The sequence below is a fragment of the Xiphophorus couchianus genome, chromosome 9 (genome assembly GCF_001444195.1).
Source record: "Xiphophorus couchianus chromosome 9, X_couchianus-1.0, whole genome shotgun sequence".
Lineage (NCBI taxonomy): Eukaryota > Metazoa > Chordata > Actinopteri > Cyprinodontiformes > Poeciliidae > Xiphophorus > Xiphophorus couchianus.
This window is the reverse complement of record NC_040236.1, coordinates 15945627-15966004: the sequence shown is the minus strand read 5'-3', so window position 1 is coordinate 15966004 and position 20378 is coordinate 15945627. Positions and strand designations below refer to the sequence as shown.

At 41.5% G+C, this 20378-nt stretch overlaps 1 protein-coding gene across 2 annotated transcripts in view; it reads left to right on the top strand.

Moving 5' to 3' along the window:
• The window catches only part of LOC114150737 (uncharacterized protein C1orf21 homolog), a 35311-nt gene that overhangs the window by 5023 nt on the left and 9910 nt on the right, over nt 1-20378 (top strand). For both annotated transcript variants that reach the window (XM_028027364.1, XM_028027362.1), the window contains exon 2: nt 12582-12711. In XM_028027364.1, the coding sequence (XP_027883165.1) occupies nt 12621-12711 (91 nt within the window). In that variant the 5' untranslated portion in view covers nt 12582-12620. The remainder of the gene's footprint in view (nt 1-12581; nt 12712-20378) is intronic.

Here is a 20378-nt window from a genome sequence, read left to right as displayed (position 1 = left end):
AAAGAAACAAGTAGCATCATATAGACCAAGGAACACAGCAGACAGGTGGTGGAGAAAGTTGTGGAGATGTTTGAAGCAGGGTTAAATTATAAAACAATATTCCACGCTCCATCTACACTCACAGGCCAGGAAAAGAGCATTAATCAGAACCTTTGAAAGAGCAGCGAAGACCCACAGCTTAGGTGGGAGAATCTGTTGAAAGGACAAGTTGAGCAGCAAGAAGAAAATCATCGGTAAAGAACGGGCATATTAAAAGTACCCCAAGCAGTACAGAGGATGAGTCCCAGCAGACATGTTAGTAAGTACTCTGGTCACCAAAATGTAACTTTCTCGGTTAAATACCTCTCACCATGAACACCTCAACTCCACTAGTTTTCTTCAGCAGAGTTCAGAGTTGATATGAGATAGAATAGAGAAATAATAAAAGTTCTGAATGCAGCAGATGTTTTCCCTCCAACAGGACAACACTCCCAAACATTCATTGAGAGCTACAATAAAATGCTTTTGATCAAAGTGTGTTCTTGTGTTAGAATGGCCCAGTTAAAGGCCAAACCTTAATCCAATTGAGAATCTCTGTCGAGAGTTGAAAAATTTACATTTTACAGATTCTCTCTGTTAAATAAAGTTGAGCTAATTTAAAAGAAGAATGGAGAAAGAAATTTATCTAACATTGTAAAGCTGATAAAGACCTGACTGGACAAAAGACTTGGAGCTGGGGCGTGCCGTGGTGGTGTAGTGGTTAGCGCGACCCATATTTGGAGGCCTTGAGTCCTCGACGCGGCCGTCGCGGGTTCGACTCCTGGACCCGACGATATTTGCCGCATGTTTTCCCTCCTCTCCTTCCCTGTTTCCTGTCAGCCCACTGTCATACAACCCCTGGCAAAAAGTATGGACTCACCAGTCTTGGATGAGCACTCATTCAGACATTTCATGCTGTAAAACAAACTCAGATCAAAAACATGATACAATATTAAGGTCGTTCCAAAGTGCAACTTGTTGGCCTTCAGGAACACTCAAAGAAATGAAGAGAAACTATTGTGGGAGTCAGTGAATGATACTGTAATTGACCAAACACAGGGGAATAAATATGGAATCACTCAATTCTGAGGAAAAAAGTATGGAATCATGAAAAACGCATAAACAAAAGACCATTCAACATACATCACTAGTATTTAGTTGCACCACCTTTGGCTTTTATAACAGCTTTCAGTCTGTGAGGCATGGACTTGATGAGTGACAAACAGTATTCTGCATCAATTTGGTGCCAACTCTCTTTGATAGCAGTTGCCAGATCAGCTTTGCTGGTTGGACCCTTCTGGTGGACCATTTTTTTCAATCTCCACCACAGGTTTCCAATTGGGTTGAGATCTGGACTATTTGCAGGCCATGACATCGACTGAATGTGTCTTTCTTCAAGGAATGCCTTCACTGTTTTTGCCCGATGGCACGATGCATTGTCATCTTGGAAAATTATTTCATCATCACCAAACATCTGTTCAATTGAAGGGATGAGAAAACTGTCCAAAATGTCAATGTAAACTTGTGCATTGATAGAAGAATTAATCACAGTCATCTCCCCAGTGCCTTTGCCTGACATGCAGCCCCATATCATCAAGGACTGTGGAAATTTGGTTGTTTTCTTCAGGCAGGCCTCTTCATAAATCTCACTGGAACGGCACCAAACAAAAGTTCCAGCATCATCACCTTGTCCAATGCAGATTCTTGACTCATCACTGAAGACAACTTTCATCCAGTCATCCACAGTCCATGATTGCCTCTCCTTAGCCCATTGGAGTCTCGTTCTTTTATGTTTAGGTGTCAATGCTGGTTTTCGTTTAGCTTTCCTGTATTGAAATCCCATCTCCTTTAGGCGATTTCTTACGGTTCGGTCACATACATTGACTCCAACTTCCTCCCATTTATGCTTCATCTGTTTAGTTGTACTTTTTCGGTTTTCAAGACAAATGGCCTTAAGTTGTTTGTCTTGACGCTTTGATGTCTTTCTTGGTCTACCAGTACGCTTGGCTTTGACAACCATTCCATGCTGTTTGTATTTGGTCCATATCTTGGATACAGCTGACTGTGAACAGCCCACATCTTTAGCAACCATGCGTGAAGGGTTACCTTCCTCAAGAAGTTTCACAATCCTCTCTTTTGTTTCAAGGGACATTTCTCTTGTTGGAGCCATGGTTCTCACCACTCCACTTCGTCCAGCAGCCCTCCAAGGTGTCATGACTGCAGGTGTTTTGAACTGCACACTAACGGGCACATCTAATCTGGGGCAGGTGTCCATTTAGGGAAAGGAAATAGACTGGGTGTGTCCTTTTTTTTCTACCTCCAATTTGAGTGATTCCACACTTTTTTCCTCAGACCTGAGTGATTCCATATTTATTTCCCTGTGCTTGGTCAATTAAAGTATCATTCACTGACTCCCACAATAGTTTCTCTTCATTTCTTTGAGTGTTCCTGAAGGCCAACAAGTTGCACTTTGGAACGACCTTAATATTGTATCATGTTTTTGATCTGAGTTTGTTTTACAGCATGAAATGTCTGAATGAGTGCTCATCCAAGACTGGTGAGTCCATACTTTTTGCCAGGGGTTGTATAAGGGACACTAGAGCCCACAAAAGAGCCCCTGGAGGGGTACAAAAAAAAAGTAATAAAAGACTTGGAGCTCTAATTAAAGCAAAAGATGGTTCTACTGAATGCAAATGCATGAAACGCTTCTTGGAGTTTAAATGTGGGAATAAAAATTGAGAACCGCATATGATTTTCCCTCCATTTCACACTACTTTGCATTGCTCTATCAAATACAATTTGAATGAAATACATCCAAGTTTCTGGTTGCAACGGGACAGGATGGAATAAGTCCAACGGTTGTGAATCAGATTTACATGGACTGTTTGCTTCGATTCAAGAATCCTTGTGTCACACTGAAAGACAGAGACATCTGATTAATCAATCAACAAAATATATATAGCAGTTTTACGCACATGACTGATGCTTGTGCCTTTTTAACTTTGTAATTGTATGGTCAGTGTAACTTATATTAGCTTGTTTGGACTGATAAGGCAATCCACAGTACATTTTTATTTCATATTTAATAATTTTCCCTGATATTTTGTAAAAGCATCAACCATACTGGAACAAACATCTTATTTTTCTGTGTCAAAACCCGCTAAAACCCTCTTATTTTGTGAATCTGCTAATTTTATCTGTCTACTGTCTATGCCTGATTATCCTCACGGGGTTGTGGGAGAGATGGTGCCTATTTCCAGCGGTCAGATTGCCAGTCCATCATTTGACAACATAGACACAGGACAACCAACCATGTGCACACTCATATACCTAAGGCCAATTTAGAGAGATGAATTAACCACTAACAGTTTAGTTTTTGGTTGTTGAAGGAAGCTGGAGTACCCAGAAAGAATCCACACATTAAATGGGCAAAAGATGCCAATTCCATGCAGAAAGACACCAGACTGGGATTCGAACTCTAGACCTTCTTGCTACAAGGCAACAATGATACAATATTTTTCTGGCCATGTCTGCAAACAATGTTCAAAATCAAGAATAATTGGACAAAGCTAGTGCATGTGCCTTAAATCAATATGTATGTACAATTAACCCACAAAAACAAATGTGCTGCATTACTGCTGGATAAAGATGCATCATAGACATTTGGGTCATTGTGTTGGTTTTGGCACACACATGACTGGGAAGACATTTGATGTGTCAAGAAAAAAATTAGAGTTGCACCAATATGACCAGATTGCTCACATTGCCACTATGAACCACACCAAGCCAATTATTCAGTGTTAGCAGACTCTTAAAGGGGGCCTTGTTGATGGAAGAGGAGCAGAGCTGGTTTGCATTTGGACAGAGTAGCATCGTGGACATGACACCAGCCATTTTGAGATGTGAGGCACAGACTCCTCTGCACCTCCTCGGCTCAGGGCTGAAATAGGAAAACATTTCAGTGCGCTGTTTTTTTTAAATATTTTTATTTTTTTATCAGCCAACATAACAGATTTGAAACCATTTATCCTGCAGCACGCTGCCCACCGGTTATGCTCAGGCTGATATTTATTTTCTTCAGTCTTGGTAATTACTAATGAATATTAATGAGGGGATCCTCTCTCTTTTTTTTTTTTTGCAGCTCGTGGGCCGGTTTGTTAGCAATTCAGATGGATCTGGGTAAGAAAACGTAAACAAGGTTGACCTTGCGTGGTTGGCTGCTGTGCCGGAGCGGGCCCACTCTGTCGGCCTTGCAGCTGTCGCTTGGAAAAAGCCCCACGATGAACAGACTCACTCATACTAGTAAATAAATATATTAAATCAGTCAGTATAAAGATCAGACATGAATCTGAGCATGTCTCAGATTTATGAGACATGCTCATGAATCTGAGCATGTCATGAAGAGACATTAGGAAAATATCTCTTCATGCTATTATTGCGGCTACATTGTCTAGAATTTCTTCATGTTTTAATTTTATTTCTCTCAAAAAAACATCACAACTTGGCTTTTTTAATGTTTTTTTTTTTTTTTTAGTTGTTGTTTTTGGCTTAAGTGGCCTTTATTCATTAGTAGCTGGACAGGAAGTAGGGCAGAGAGACCAGGGAAAGACTCTCAGGCTACCACCGAGCCACATGACGCCCCAACAACTTCGCTTTCGTCCAGCTCTGATCGTTTTGGTTTTGGAGCTGCCAACAGTAGCACTGACCACATAATGACTCCCGAGGTGCTTTAAGTGGATTTCAGAAGAAAGTTTTGAAATTCCTGTTTGGGATTTTGAGAAATTATCATTATTATCGATTGCAAATTGTGATTGGAAGCATCTCTGTTTCGTCCCAGTCCAGATATTTCTGGCTATTATAAATTTTAACTTATCTAAGTTTGTCCAGATGTCAAAATAAAACTGAAATGGCCCCCTCACCTCACGGCCGAGTTGGAAGCCAGTTTTGGGATTGTGTGGTTTGATTTATTTTAAAAGCTATTAAAACCCAAATTGGCTAAGCATTTTTGTTTGAAAATGTCTCCAGTGTCGTAACAAATTGAAGGGAAGATCTCTAAATTGAGAGGCAAAGAAAATCTGCAGCCATTCGTTAAGTTAACAGCATTCCATTTAAGAGCGGCTCGTTCAGCGTGTTTGCGTTGGTGTGGCTTGTCAGACTGATGGAGAGCCCAAACTGCAAGGAGATTAGGGGTGAGGCGTTTACTGCCTGGTTAAAGTAAATATTATGATGCATGGGACTTGAAGTTGGCTGAAGTACTATTCTGTCGGAAGGGTGGGGGGGCGAAGCCGCAGAGACGCAGGCGACATTGTGCAGCGCATCAGACACGGCTCTCCATCAGGGGGTCTTGCCGCTGCAAAACGATGACACAGTGACAGAACTTGATGCTGATGTTGCCACAAAGTTTACACTGTGTTAGTGATCACTTCATCAGGGAGCACTGCAGATGGTTTTGTGCTTCCAAATTAAAGCCAGTGTGGGTTTGGTTATTTTTGCTACACTTAAAAACGGTTATTACTGCCAAATTTTTTTCATGCATAGATTTGAAACCAGATATTTTACCACACTGCATAAAAACCCGGTTTTCTCTCTGAATTTCCCCCTAGAAATGAATGTCTTCTATAAACAGCAATGTTGGGTGTAGAGGCAGAACGAGCTCACTGCATGGAGGCTATCAGTCCGTGACACAGCCGCCTAGAGTTTGATTCCCTACCTTTGGGCCGTTTGCAGCATGTCTTTCCCTCCCTTTTCTCTCTGCCCATTTTCTGTATAATTACTAATCCAAGGGCAGATATTCTGTATTTTTTAGTTCTTTCATTGGTTCAGCACACCTGAATAAAAGATGATTCATTACCAGGCCTCTGCAGAACATTGACATGCTGAGGAGAAATTTGGACCATTTGAATCGGCTGTGTTTTAGCAGAGACGTAGCTAAAACTGGCAGAACACTGAGCCTCGAGTACTGGAGCTGAACAACCACAGGTTTTAATGAATTGGCTGCCTGAATTCTTATCAATGTTTGTATACAAAAAGAGCAACAAAAACAACTTTTTCTCCTGATGTTATCCTTAGCATGTTGCCAGAACCACTAATGGGTGTGTGTTGTTGTTGTTATTTTGAGTTGGCCATTGAAAAGACCTCAAGGCTCTTGCTTAACCAGTTCCAAAACCACCTTCCATTTATGTTTGGGATCATTAATATAGTGTATCGCAGAGTTTGGAATACATTTCAAATGGTCTACCTGAGCCCACAGCATGATGCTACCACCACCATGCTTGACGGGTGATACAACATTATTGGGTTTTAAAGGCTCACTTTGACTCCTTCAAACATTCTCTTGTTATTATGGCCAAAATGAAGATGCAGTTTAAAGGAGCTCAACCAGTTAAGCCCACAGTTCCACTAGAGTGGGCGATCACAGCTCTGTGAAGTCATAAATCATTCCGGTCTGCTCCACTTCTCCCATGTCACTCGTTTTATGCTGCATATCTAAGTTTATCAAGAGTTGTGTAAATTACTCCACAGAAACAGGACTGAATTTGACTTTAGAGGAATATCAGCAGGCCTGGTGATGGCCTGTTTATTTGCTCATAAATCGCTCATGACAGATTTTATTACCGTTAAGCTGTCCACTTGTGACACACGTTAGCGCCAGGTCATAACAGGACCCGAGATATATGCCGCCAAGAGTTGTTCCCTTCATGTGATCCAGGGCATGTTTGCCTCCATATCACGATGATGGAATAGCAACCGCAGACGCTTGTGATTTTATTTAGTTGTTTCATTTTATCTCGGGGGCATTCAAACAAAACAGACTTATCTAAACGGCTTAGGGGCAAAGGTGAGGAGGACAATCACAAAGTGAAGGCAATTCAGGAGGGATAACCTCACTGACCTGCTAAATGAAGAAAAATAAAAACCCCACATAGCTTTAATAAATGATGTTGGAAATGCAGAATGCACATTTTTTTTGAAGGACCAAGATTTAGAACTGTGTCTCCCTTTAAGAACTATATTAAAAAACAAGCTGAAAATAAACAATTCAGCAGCAGATTTGTCAGCTGACCTTTCCTATTTATTTAACTAATACAATAGATTCAATACTATTTAATTTGTAAAAAAAAAACATCTATTCAGGGGTGTCACTTTTTTATGACATGTCATGTGAATTGGCTAAAACCTCTGTTGGTGTGGAAACTTCTGGTTTTCAGTAGAGGTCACCTCCGCCCAGTTGACTTCAGTTTATTATAGAGAAGTGCAGAGACACAGAGTGGCTTGATAAAGCTGCGAATTAATCAGTGCTGTGTCACTGGAGGTTTCACACAGAGGCCTGCCCTGCAGAGGTGAGTCTCCCTCCGCAGGTAAAGCGGAGGGAGACTTCCTCATCACACTGAGGCCTTGATGTTAAGGAAGTTTTCAAAAAAAGAGGCAAAAACAAGTCCTGGTTCAGCAAAACCTCCATGTGTGACTCCTCTCTCTCTCTCTCTCTCTCTCTCTCTCTCTCTCTCTCTCTCTCTCTCTCTCTCGTTCACTCTTTCACTTCTGTCCAGCCAGTTTTTCAGGCTCCAAGGCTGATCACTCTGCCTCTGGCTCAACCTAGTGTTTGAGAAACCTTCACACCTCTCTGCCTGTGAGCACAGTGCATGTTTATGCAAGCATGTATGTCTCCCTCATCAGGTTCCTCCAGCCCCCACCCCACTCATCTACAAGTTCCTCCTTTGACAAACTCCCTTGTAAAGTCTGCATTTTTTTTTTCAGAACTCGAAGCATGTCACGTCCCAAGTTTCAAAGTTTGCAGGCGTGGGCAAGTTTTTCTGTTTGCCAATTCATCTCCATTTTATGTGTTTGAGTTACTGCTTGGTGTTGAGGATGCCATGCAACTTAGCATGCATTTAGAATGAGTCAGAGCCGTGCGTTTCCAAAGCTCAACATTTCTGACGAGGTCACGGTGAGCTGTGTTTTTTATGCAAATGGAGCTTTATAATACAAGCAATGCAAGAACTGCAGCCTGACATGCGTGTAGTTCGCAGATGAAGAAAGACACAGCTTTGTTTTGGAAAGCACGAATGCGAGGCATCTGGAGCTACATGCAGTTAGGATCTTTATTATCCCCGTCACATGTAGCCTGTTTATCAGATCATGTCGGCTCAGTGTGTGTTTATGTGTGTGTGGGAAAGGGAGACGGCTGGCACGCTCGCTGGACTAAGCCTGCCCCATTGACACACTTTAGATTTTAAACGGGTGTAGGCGAGCTCTGAGTGGCACGGTGTAGCTGTCCTGTGGGTTAAATCAACACCGAGCGGCGCCACGCTCGTGGTGAAGAGTGAACTTGTGCGTGGAGCGCTGAAGGACCAACTCACACCAATTACAGCTGTACTTTAGATGCTTAAGCGCATGTGAAAAAAAAAATGGCGTAGGAGGATGCAAACAAGTTGGGAACTGGAATATTCTAATACCGGTGAGGCTTTGGTACTTCCTGTTTGCAAAACTATAACAGGAAACTGTCCGTTCTTTGTTTTTAAAAATGTGCATTTTCTTCGGCCTATATGGTTTCACAGTGGCTGAGGAGAAGCCTTTCTGGCTCTTTGGATATTAAAAATTGTATTATAAGACACTTTGCAACCTTTTCCTTTTTTATAAGCCTCTCTATGTATTTATAGGTGTACTCTGCTGTGTAATAGTCCGTCTACTTGCCTTAACTCCAAGTAATAGCAGCTTGCGGCTTCACAAAGCCTAACATTATCCCCGCACAACAACAGTTCTTCGTCTGCCGGATCTATTTTTACCCAGTTCCTATTCACAATTTGGTGCTTCAATACACACAAATGAAAGCTCTTCAAACAGATGCTGCCCACACACCAAGGACCCTTTGAAACTTCAAATCTGGCAAGGCCTCACAGATTTCTCAATACACCTCCTCCAGAGGTTTTCCTGAAGGGAGTTCCTGCTTTTCTGCTCAAATGAGATTTACTTCAGTTCCTCTGTGCTGACACAGTGCCTTGAAAAGGTACTCATTCATTTGTATATGTGATTTGTTGGGTTTTTAATGCGATATAGTAGCAGTAGCAGCAGGAGTAGTATTAGTAGTAACTTTTGCTGCAGATTCAGCTTCAGGTTTATTAGATTGCACAACCAGAGGTGGACATTTTTGTCCATTCTTGTTTGCAGAATAGCTCTACTTAAGTCAGATTGAACAAAGATTCTCATTTGAACTGGACTTTGACTAGGCCGTTTTAACACATGAATATGCTTTTGATCTAAGCCATTAAATTGTAGCTCTGGCTGTATGTACAGTATGTGTAGTCATTCACAAGTTGCTGCCTCTAACATTCCTCTGTTGGTTTGTTCCTCACCACATAATGCTACCACCTCCATGTTCAACAGCAGGCATGCTGTGCTCAGAGTGATGTTTTTTTCTAATGTTAGTTTTCTGGCACACAGCATTTGGCATGTTGGCTGAAAAGTTAATTGTTAGTCTCAGACCAGAACTGCTTCTTCATCGCGTTTGTCGGGTCCCCTACATGGCTTATGGTAAACTTTATTTCCTGAGGGTTCCTTTCAAAAATGGCTTTCTTTTTGCCTCTCTTCCATAAAGTATAGCTTTTTGAATTTCACAACCAATAGTTATCCTGTCAACAGATTTCCTTTTCTGAACAGTGGATCCATGGACGTTCTCCTGATAAACTATGGACCGGTTGGCTATTCTCTACTTTGCTATTCAAGTAGATGGCTATGTTGGTTTGCTGATGACGATGGGCTTAACTTGTAATTCTGAGCTTGAAATATCATAGCAACATTTTCCACAACTTTACGTCTAACCTGTCTAGTGAGTTACTTGGAAAATCTACCATCTACCATGATGTAATTTTGTTTGTTGCGGTAAATTGCAGCCTCAGTTACCAGTCTTTTGCAACATCTAACATAATTTCACCCAGGGTTGCATCTCTCCATATTTACAGGTAGCTAGGTTCATCTTCCTCTCAAGTCTGACCAGCCTACTGGTCCCAGTTGCAGAAAATCTAGATCATGATGCAGCCACCACCCTGCTTCACAGTGAGAATGATGGTCCAGGTGATGAGAAGAGTTTGCTTTGAATTTTGAAATTGGCCAAAAAGTTCAATATAAGCCTCATCTAATGCATCTTACTGTATCGTAGTGCAGCATATCAGTTGCAAAGTACTGCTTGGATGCAATGTCTGTGTATTTTAGGTTACATGATTTAGAATTCGACTCTTTATTGGTGTATATTTAGCCACTTGTGTGAATTTTTGCTGTTTATCCCTACAACTGAGATAAACAGTTGTTATGTTATCTTTGCATGTGAATAAGTTAATGACTGAATGCAGCGTGAAGCGCTCTGGACCTGATAAAGCGCTAAACAAGTACCAGCCATTTACTATTTACCATAAGGGATGAAATTGTGGGTTTGTTACGGTCAATATTTGCAATATTTCTCTACATTATCGCAATAATTTTTTTCAAATACTCTGCTGCTGTCTTCCAGCACGGTTGGTTTCCCTGGATTTTACTTGTATGTGCACTCCACACTTTTCAGATCTTCTTTTGTTAAAAAAAAAAAAAAAAAGTTTGAAAACCACAAATCGTTTTTCTTCCACTTCATAAATCAATGCTCCTTTGTGTTGGACTCTTAACCTGTTTTGTTGGAAGTTTTGGTAACATTTATAGTTTTAATCTCACAAAATTTGAAAGCAGGGTTGTGAATACTTTCCTGTTCCACCTCGGTTCGGCGCTCCCTCTGCTCCACTGTGCTGCTTCCACATGTGACAGCTCGCTACTCTGCACACACACCTCGTCTTGATCGGTGCAGGATCCTCGTTTGTGTTGCTCATTCAGCGTGGGCAGATTACGCCGGATGAGATTATTTATGACAACGTGCCTCTGACTGTAGAAAGATCATCCTGATGGCTCCAGTAGGTTTGGTGTGAAGCTGAGGTGTCCCACGAACACCACAGGTGACAGTGCAACAACCAGCTGTACAAGCGGTGTCCGCCTGATTGTTTCTCCCTTGCTACGGCTCCGTCTCGCCTGTTGAGGCCTTTGGGGAAATTAACATGAGCTCCCATTCGGCCTCTAGAGATTAACGTTGATTCACCAGGAAGGCAAATCCTCCCACTGTTTGACTGAGTCGTCTAAAGCAAATTAAAGCCCAGTTAGTCTCAGAGCGCTGGTTCAGTGTCTCTCCGCATCGCATACACCTGGTACTTTGTAGCTGGATAAGACGGGTCCGGTTGGCTCCGCCTGAACACAGGAATAAACACTGAGCCTGTCCAACTTCAAACGCTGTGAGGGTTGAAGGAGGGGCAGACGGTGTGTTTGAAGGTCTCCACTCGTTTTTTCCCCCCCTTTCTCACTTATTGTCCATCCTTTTCTTGACCCTTGTCAAGCCGTTCTCCTCTTCGTCTCAGTTATGTTTGAGAAACACAGATTCTCACTGGCAGCAATCAGAAGGGATCTGACAATGATGGCGTTATGTCTTAGTGACTGACATGGAGTCCGTCTGTGATGCATTTGACTGACAACGATCCTACCTGCTTTTTGTCAGCCCCCCTGCTGGGTGGGAAGATGCCATCACCACATTTTCAAGATGATTAAAATAAAATGTTAATATTGTTGTTGTTAAAATGATTACAGATATGCTCAGTAATTTGACATTAAAACAAACAAAACTTTTTCTCGTTTGAGTCAGTTACGATAACAAAAGTAATTGTTATTTTCTAAATCAATCAAGCTTATTTGTATGGCACAATTCAGCAACAAGGCATTGCACATCAAATGTACTGGTAAATGTTCCATTTATTATGGTTCATATGCAGCTCTAAACAGGTGTGGTATTGGTCTCGATTTAAAGAAACGCAATGTTTCAGCTCTTTTGCAATTTTCTGGAAGTTTATTCCAGATATGTGATGCATAAAAGCTGAATGCTGCTTCTAGGAAAACCGTTGCTTTACTGTGGATAATGACACTTCTTGCCGTCTTATCGGCCGCATCTTCACAAAGCTGTTTAATTTTCTTCTGGGATTGATCTCGTTCCTCAACTGTATGATTGATATTCTTGTCTGTTTACTCTGGTCTACAGTCTAATGTGGCATCTTCAAGCATCTGGAAAATTTAATGAGACGTATGGAGGTCAGCAGTTATTATTTTTAATATTATGACTGATTTGCGTTGATTATTCCAGTGATGTCACATAAGGAGGCGGTGTGTAAAATACATCCACATACTGTACCGTCACTTAACTCAAATTGTGTGAATTATCAGAATCTTCCAAAGTTATGATGTCACCATTTGGTTTTTATTTCCAAGTTTATAATGTAATCTTCTGAATTTGATAAAATTAATACAAATTCTCTCTTATTTTGACATGTAGCAAATAGAAATACTTTCGGTTTAGTTAGGTTTGTTAACAGACAGAGAGGTAATAAAGGTTACGTGTGTACAGTTTTCTCAAATATAGAAAACTTCTGCTTTCTCCACCCAGTTCTACATTGACATGCATTTTATTGTGTGTTTTGTGATTGTAAATCTCTCCTCTCTGCCCCGTCCAGGTGCGAGTGCGATGAGGAGAAGTTTCAGACAGTGAGGTCATGGGCTGCACCTCGGCCAAGCAGGTGTCGGCCGTGCCCAACGATGAGGAGGGACGCGGGAAGGCCTACAGCAACGGAGACCTCTACTCTGGTCAGTTTTACTCCTGGCTGTCGAGACGATGCCCGCAACTCCGTCTCACTCCACAGCTGAGTTTAGCGCAGACCCGTGGCCTCGCTCTGAACCCGCAGAGCCCTCTGGCAGAGCTGGGTACTCTGGTTTGGAAAATATCAGTATCAACAACTGCAGTTTTATTAGTGTTCTGTGTTTACTGCTCATATAGGAGAGAGGAAGTACCCAGAGGGTGAAAATGTTGTTGATAAGAGCGACGCTGGAGATTAATATTTCAGCACTAAACTGGATGGAGAGATAACTTTGAGTCCGCTCTAAAGTGGGGCTGGGTAAAAAGTTAGGAAACTATGTATGCTGTAACAATTTTAACATAATGAAACTAAAACATGTTTCATAACAATTAAACATTTTTAAACAAATTACATATTTCTGATCAGGCCAGAAGCTGCAAATTCCAGTTCTTCTTTTAATATAAGTTAGTAAGTGAAGACAGAACCTCGTCATGTTAAAAGTGTTTTTAATCTTTTCTTGCCAACAGAGGTTTTTAGGTAACACCAGCTCAGGAGCTTTGTTGTCAATTAAGGGTGTCAAGTTCAGAGTAAAGCCCCATTTTCCTTCAAATATTCTGGAATCAGAGTGTTTTTGTAATAACGTTTGAAATTTTCCTGTGAAATATGTTGCTCAATTCTTCTTGCTCCTCTTCAGTTTGGAAGATTCCATGTCCGTCACATATTAATCTTAGATTTTAATACTGAAGGAAACTAGACTGACACCCAATGGAAACTGGGTGTATTATAAAATCTAATGCAGAAAATTAAATGTGCACCTGAGATCTGAATATTTCTATATTCTCAGATGACCTAACTATGATGTGTGCTGTTATGTAGTGGTTTAAGAAGCTGGCCACGAGACGGTTTGTTCAAATGGAAACCAGAAGGGCTTGGATTTGGGTAGAAACTGGCAAAGGGTGTTTGTTTCTCTAAAAATAGGTCGGTAGAGGTTGACCTTTTTTAGAGTTTCTCAGTCATTTCATATTTTTGTTTTTCCACACAGTTACAAGGGTTGTTGGTGGAGATTTGAGTTTGAACCATGAATGATCCAGGGAAAGACCTCCTACTTTAATTATGTGATGGGTGGAAAGGAAAACCGGCCCGAGGTTCATTAGTGACGGCTACAGCTCTATCTTTAATTGCATGCAGCCAGCTGTGATGTAATAATGGACTGGAATGAAAAAGAGATGATGGCTGTCGTAGGATTAGCAGAGATTAAGAATTAGGAGCGACACAGTTGGATGAATTGTGGCAGATGATCCATAGGAGACCCCCCTACCACCATCTTCATCGTCTCTCATGGTTTTCCTTTGACCCCCTTTCCGCTCTTCCCTTCCACCTCCCGTTGACTTTCTGGTCCTTTCCCATCCTTCTACTCTCTCTCAGACACGTTCTCCTCTTTTCACCCCGGAGATTTCTACGCTCTTCTCTCTTTTGATTTTTTATTAGAGCAACAAAACGAGCCAGAGAATGAGAGGGAGGCAGTCCGAGGAGGGTAATTTCCTTGAGAGAGGAAAGGAGACCGACATGTGTTGATGCTCATCGTTTTCTCTCTCCTCGAAACTTTCCAGCCACTTTCAGATCGCCTCCTTTCCTTCCCCCTGCTCCAGGCCTCGTTCGTCTCTTCCTCTTTCTCTCTGCCACTCTGTCTATTTTGGGTCTCCATGACCCCCATCTCTCTCCTCCCTTTTTTCCTGCATTCATCTCCCCGCTTTTCTTCTGCTCGGCTCTTTTCCTCTCGTCTCTTGTGCAACATTAGGTCAAAACCTTGTGTCCTTTCACATCCCGTCCTCCCATTTCCTCCCAGCCTGTCCCGTCCCCTTTCTGCTGTCTTTTGATTAAAGTGGAATGTGGAGTAGCTGTGCATGGGGCAGACTACTGTTTGGACTTGCCCACATGTATTTGCATACAGTGGATGTGTGACTTGATGAGTAGCATGATTGATTCCTAGCTCTTTTAAAATCTGTTTTTTTAAGTTCCCTTATTTCTTCTTATCTACCTCATGTCATCTTTTACCTCTCAATCCCTCCACCCTTCTCCAGCTTCCTCGCTGCGTTCATTTCACTTTTCATAACTGAGGTGGAAAAGACTGATAGCCCCTGGTCAGACAGTCCGTCTCGCTTACGCTCATAAATTTACCCCCTAGTGGCCTGCGTGTCGGTGAGTGTGTGTGCCGTACGTCGGCGTGTTTAGTTACCCTCTTCTTCTTTCTCACACTGAAACGCGCACCAGCAGATTTCGGTGCGAGTGCATCCCAGATATTTGGACTTGTCCATCCAGACTCCAGCCTCGCCTTAAACCACCCGCCTTCCCCAACCCCCAGCCCTATTAGCTGCTCCCACACAATAACCGGAAAAAGGCAGAGCTCCATTACACAAACAGCGAGGAAAAATAGCAACACTCTCCCTCCTCAGCATCAAGCTGTTGATCTGGGGAATAATCACAGGGAGAGGAGATCTGAGAGCAGATAACGCTATAATGTGCTGCATGTGTTTGCTAGATTGCATGATGCAGCACCCAAACATTCAGAGAGACATTCAGCATACACATTTCACTGTTATTTAAACCATGCATCAGAAAACTGTCAACAGACCACTATGATTTCACCCCTTGCCCTTCATTTTTAGTCTCCAACTCTGGTCTTAAAGGAGTAAAATGTCTCAATGTGGGGAGAAAAGGACAATAACTTCCCAGCCCTTAAAATTTAATTTCTATAATTTTTTTCAAATATACTTAGAAATGTAAATATTTTTAATTGTGCAATAAGCAATATAATGTCTAGTTTATAGTTCTTTGACAGTTTATGTATTCTGATTAGAGGAGGCGCCCCAATTCTTTCTTTGAGGCTTGAACTGTTGATTTCCATTTTGCCCAACTTTGATTTCTTAACTTTTATTTTTCTAATAAGGTTCCCATTCAGACGGTTCTTAAACTATGTATAAAATCCCAAACAGTTCGCTAAATCTAAACCTGAAGTGGAATATTTTGCACCCATGGAGTAAAGAAAATGCCTTTTTCTAGCATATTAAATAAAATGAAGGTATCTTTTCTGTTTTGACTTCTAAACAAAATCACAGCCATTACAAATATTAAAGTCAATTCTGAGTCACCATAGAAGCAAGATGCATATGCTTCACTATCTTATTTTTTTAGGAACTCCTATGTGTCAGTACTGAGTTATAAGACCTAAATAATGTTTAGGTCTACATCTACATTTCTGGCCTATTAAAAACAAGTTCTTTACACAGAAATGGAAAAAAAAACGTGCAGAAGACCTAAAAAGGTCAAAAGTTGCTTCTCTGGTAAGCAAATCCATCACAAGGAGGTGAAAGTGGTACATCGCTCATTTTCAATGGAAATGGGAGGCCACAAGGTCTGACTGGGCAGGAAATAAACTGCTCAGTTTAAAGAAACTACACACATTTAGCATGTTTATCTTCTGGACTACAGATATGACTAATAAGAAGCTGAACAAATGTTGACTGTATGCACACTGTTGAATGTTATCATGAATTACTTGTGTTGCACCTTACAGGTATCTTTGTAAGTTAAAGAGGAAGTATGTCGTAACGATAACACATTACATTACGACTTCTTCTCAAACATCTAACGGCAATTAAATGCCCCTGAACCCTCCATGTTATTACAATAGCCCACCATTTAGTCATAGTCCGTGTAATCCTTGTAAATATGCCAAACATTTATCTAAAATCAATACAGCCCCATTAATATTAGAATATACTTCATTCTTAAGCAAAAAACAACTTATGATGGATATAAAATGTGGCCAGCAGAAGGTGAAGGTTCAACATATATCATTAGTCTTTAATAAAAGACAGATAACAGTAGCTGTATAACTACATAACTCCTAAACAGTTTTTTTCTTCCCCACGCTTGCACTGGTTGCATTTATTAAAAAAGTGAGTCAAATAGGGATCAGGGATCTGTTACTAATCCCTACAGCCTCACATGTACGTACATATTACAGCAGAACTAGCTCAAATTTTGTTCTTCGTTCCATCCTCAGCCAAACTCTTTGCTGCCATTATGTATTTCAAAATGATCTGGAAAATGTTCTCACTGGAGAAGCATTTAAAAGAGCAAGTCCCATTACGATTTGTGCCGTGTCCGGTTGCATGATATCAGGAAAACATGCGAGTGTAATGTTGCGTCTCCACAGGCCACTAAAATCTATATTAGGTGTTGCCATCAAGGGCAGTGAGAGTTCATCCCTCCAACTTGCTGGTTATAAAATTCAAGCACACAGCCTGAATGCACAGAATTGAAACGTAATAGGCTACCAAATGTCGCATCCAAGCAGTCTTTAGTGATTTTGATATTCCGCATGTTAATATTATGATAATGATTGCAATTTGATCTCTTGTGCAGTCACATTTGATCGCATGGCTTTTGAAAGCATCGGGTCAAATTACAGCCTTGCCTCAAGTCAATGCCGATGCCCTCTGTTTGTCTACAGCACTTCTCCTGCAGGACGACTCCTTAGAAAGAGCTCCTGTCTGTCTGATTCAGGATATTCAGTTCCCCCTTATCATCTATGCAGCCCAATTCATACTACATATTCTACCTTATTGTAAAGTAAGTAAAATCTAAGCTATTTTTTTAGCTGTTGTTTAGCTTAAATTTTCCGGTTCTGTGATTGTACTTGCATAACTCACTGAGCTATATTAAAGGCAGCTGTGCAGATTATTTTTACTTAATTATGGGTTTCCTCTAACAGTTGAACACATTTCAGTCCTTTTTAAAATCATAAATACAGTGAAAAATGAGACTGTTGCAGCATTTTAACCATCTGTAACAGAAAACCACCTGCTCACGTGGTTTTCTGTGTTGCAAAGAGCCAGACGGAAAGCAGCTGAAACACACTCATTAAATTTTATAACATTCAAAGTAAGACTTTGTTTACCAATTCTTGTCAGTTTTGTACCAGAATCCAGAATTAAAAGCGTCCATTGGTATGTGAATGATCAATTTAAATTATATGCATTAATATGTCATATATATTTGTATACACATTGATATGTGTCCATTTATTTAACTAAATTTATTTCGAGTTGTTCTCTTTTTACAGCACCTAAGCCTCTCAGCCAGTCTCAGCCAGGCTGTTCTATATGAATACAAATAAATAATAAATTTTTTTTATGTGGTCTTGGATAAGACCACAACTTTGCAGATGCAACACAATGGGATAAGATTTACGTTTGTAAATATGTCACAGCTGGTTTAATAGTTTAAACTTCCACTTTTGTCATTTCACGTCCGCCACAATAAACCCGCTCTGATTTTGTTTCATTGCTGATAACCGTTTGATGTGCGTGATTTTTGGTTTCAGCTCAGGTGTAAATGTTGATGCCAGGCTGCCGATGGCTTGCAGCCAGTTGGGTTGGGAGGGAGGACGCTCGGCAGGAAGGACAGAGTGACATAGCCACAGGGCAGGCCGGGCTGTGAGAGCAGACATGGCCAAATAAGGCCATTTAAATGACTCACGAGCTGCGCAGACACTCAGATGCAGCGACATTCAGATTCGGAGGCATTCCGACTCTGAAACAGTCCCACAGACACATCCGTCGTGCACTCGCAACGGGTCCTTAAGGTCAGCGCAGATCCCTGCTCTCTAATCAGAGACGAGAAAGATGTCCACATCACAAAACCGCAGCTTCTCGAAATAGTCCTTTCATCTCCCTCTCCCTCTCTTTCTCTCTCTCCTCTCTGACGGCTTTTCGTTTCCCTCCCACCCAAAAGCGAGCCCCGGCAACGACGTGACGAAACACCCGTGTCATTTCTTTTGACAGGGACGGCCACACACACACACACACACACACACAAATGCAACTCACCCTTTTTTTTGCTCCTATCTAAACTGAAGTCTGTGATGGTGTAAGCTGGGCCACTTTGATCTTTCTATATTCATCACGTTAGGCTTAGCCAGGATACTTGAACAGGGAGAGAATATTCAGGCAAATCCAGCATCATAAAATGGCATTTCTCATAACCGCTATGTGCAAATGTACATTTAGATCCATCTCTGTGGCCTAGAGCTGCTAATTTCCCTGCCTGCTGTATCCACCCTAATTGACAGCTTACACAGCTTGACATCAGTGTATACGGTTGTAGTGCCATACTGGAGAGCAGAGGAAGTGGCTCTTAATTCTGCTTCCTGCTGCAGCGCTGTGATGTGCCATGTGTTTACCGAGCACATCCAGCCTCGGTGGGCCTGCGTTGCGTTAAGGAGCCGTTTGTGAACGTTGGCATGTTCAGACAGGAGCGGCTTTGCTGAAACTCGTTTACATTCCTGGCATAAACAGCAGAGGAGTAGCGCCGCTTCCCAACACCACGTTCTTGAACAGATGATTTGTTGGTTAACCGCGGGCCGCCGTCATTGCAGAGCCGTTAGGCTCTGCAGTGACGTACTTGTTGGAAGGCGTGTGATTGTGCTCGAATGCAAGACACACAGGTGATCAAGGTACAGGAGGAGCGTGAGCAGAGGGGAGGGAGAGCTTCAGCTGGGTACAAAGGGACACGCAGATATAAACACAGACAGGAACAGAGTCGCTGCTGATAGTGAGGGCAGAGAAACAAGATGTGGAACAGATAAAATCAGGTGTTGCTGCTCTTTATGGGTTTTATCACTGTCAGCAGTTACCTTAAAAGACAAGCAGGCAGTCAGCTGATAATTCTCAGTGCTGGTGGTGGTCAGCTCATTCTTGAGTTTGTTGGCTCTATTATAAATGAAATGCATTTTTTTTATTATGAATTACAATTAAATATTTACCAACTTCTGCATATTTGCTGTAATGTGTACCATTTCTTATGCCGAATTGGTTAAAAATGTATCCATCCATCCATCCATCCATTTTCTAACACCCTTGTTACTAGTGGGGTCAGGAGGGGTGCTGGTGTCTATCTCCACCAAACGTTTTGGGCGAGAGGTGGGGTCACCCTGGACAGGTCACCAGTCTGTCGCAGAGCAACACAGAGACAGACAGGACAAACGATCTCACACACACACACACACAGGGAGAATTTAGAGAGACCAATTAACCTAACAGTCCTGTTTTTGGACTGCGGGAGGAAGCCGGAGTATCCGGAGAGAACCCACGCATGCACAGGGAGAACATGCAAAACTCCATGCAGAAAGATCCCGGGCCAGGAATCGAACCCAGGACCTTCTTGCTAGTTCTACCAACTGCACCACTGTGCAAAATTAAAAATGTAAAGTCTAGGCAAATTGTTTTTTTGTTTTTTGTTTATTCAAAATACTCGCTTAAGGTGCATATTTTCATCAGGTGAAACCAGATATTTACATAAACCAAATAAATATTCCTGCAAAATGCTGCTAAACTGTCCCAGTTTATGTTCAGTTATGGTTACAAAAACTATTTCTTATTGTTAAATAACAGAGACATTTTTGATATGTATATATATTTTTTTACTTTTTCAGCCAGAAGTTTAAACTGTATGACTTGGAGAGGTTTTGGGTATCCTTCTATGAGCTTCCCTCAATACTTTGCTGAATATTTGGCCCATTTCTCCTGATTGAACTGATGTAATTCACTTAGGTTTCCATGCCGTTTTAGTTCTTCCTGCAAATTTTCCAGGGAGGCTGATGTCTGGACTTTG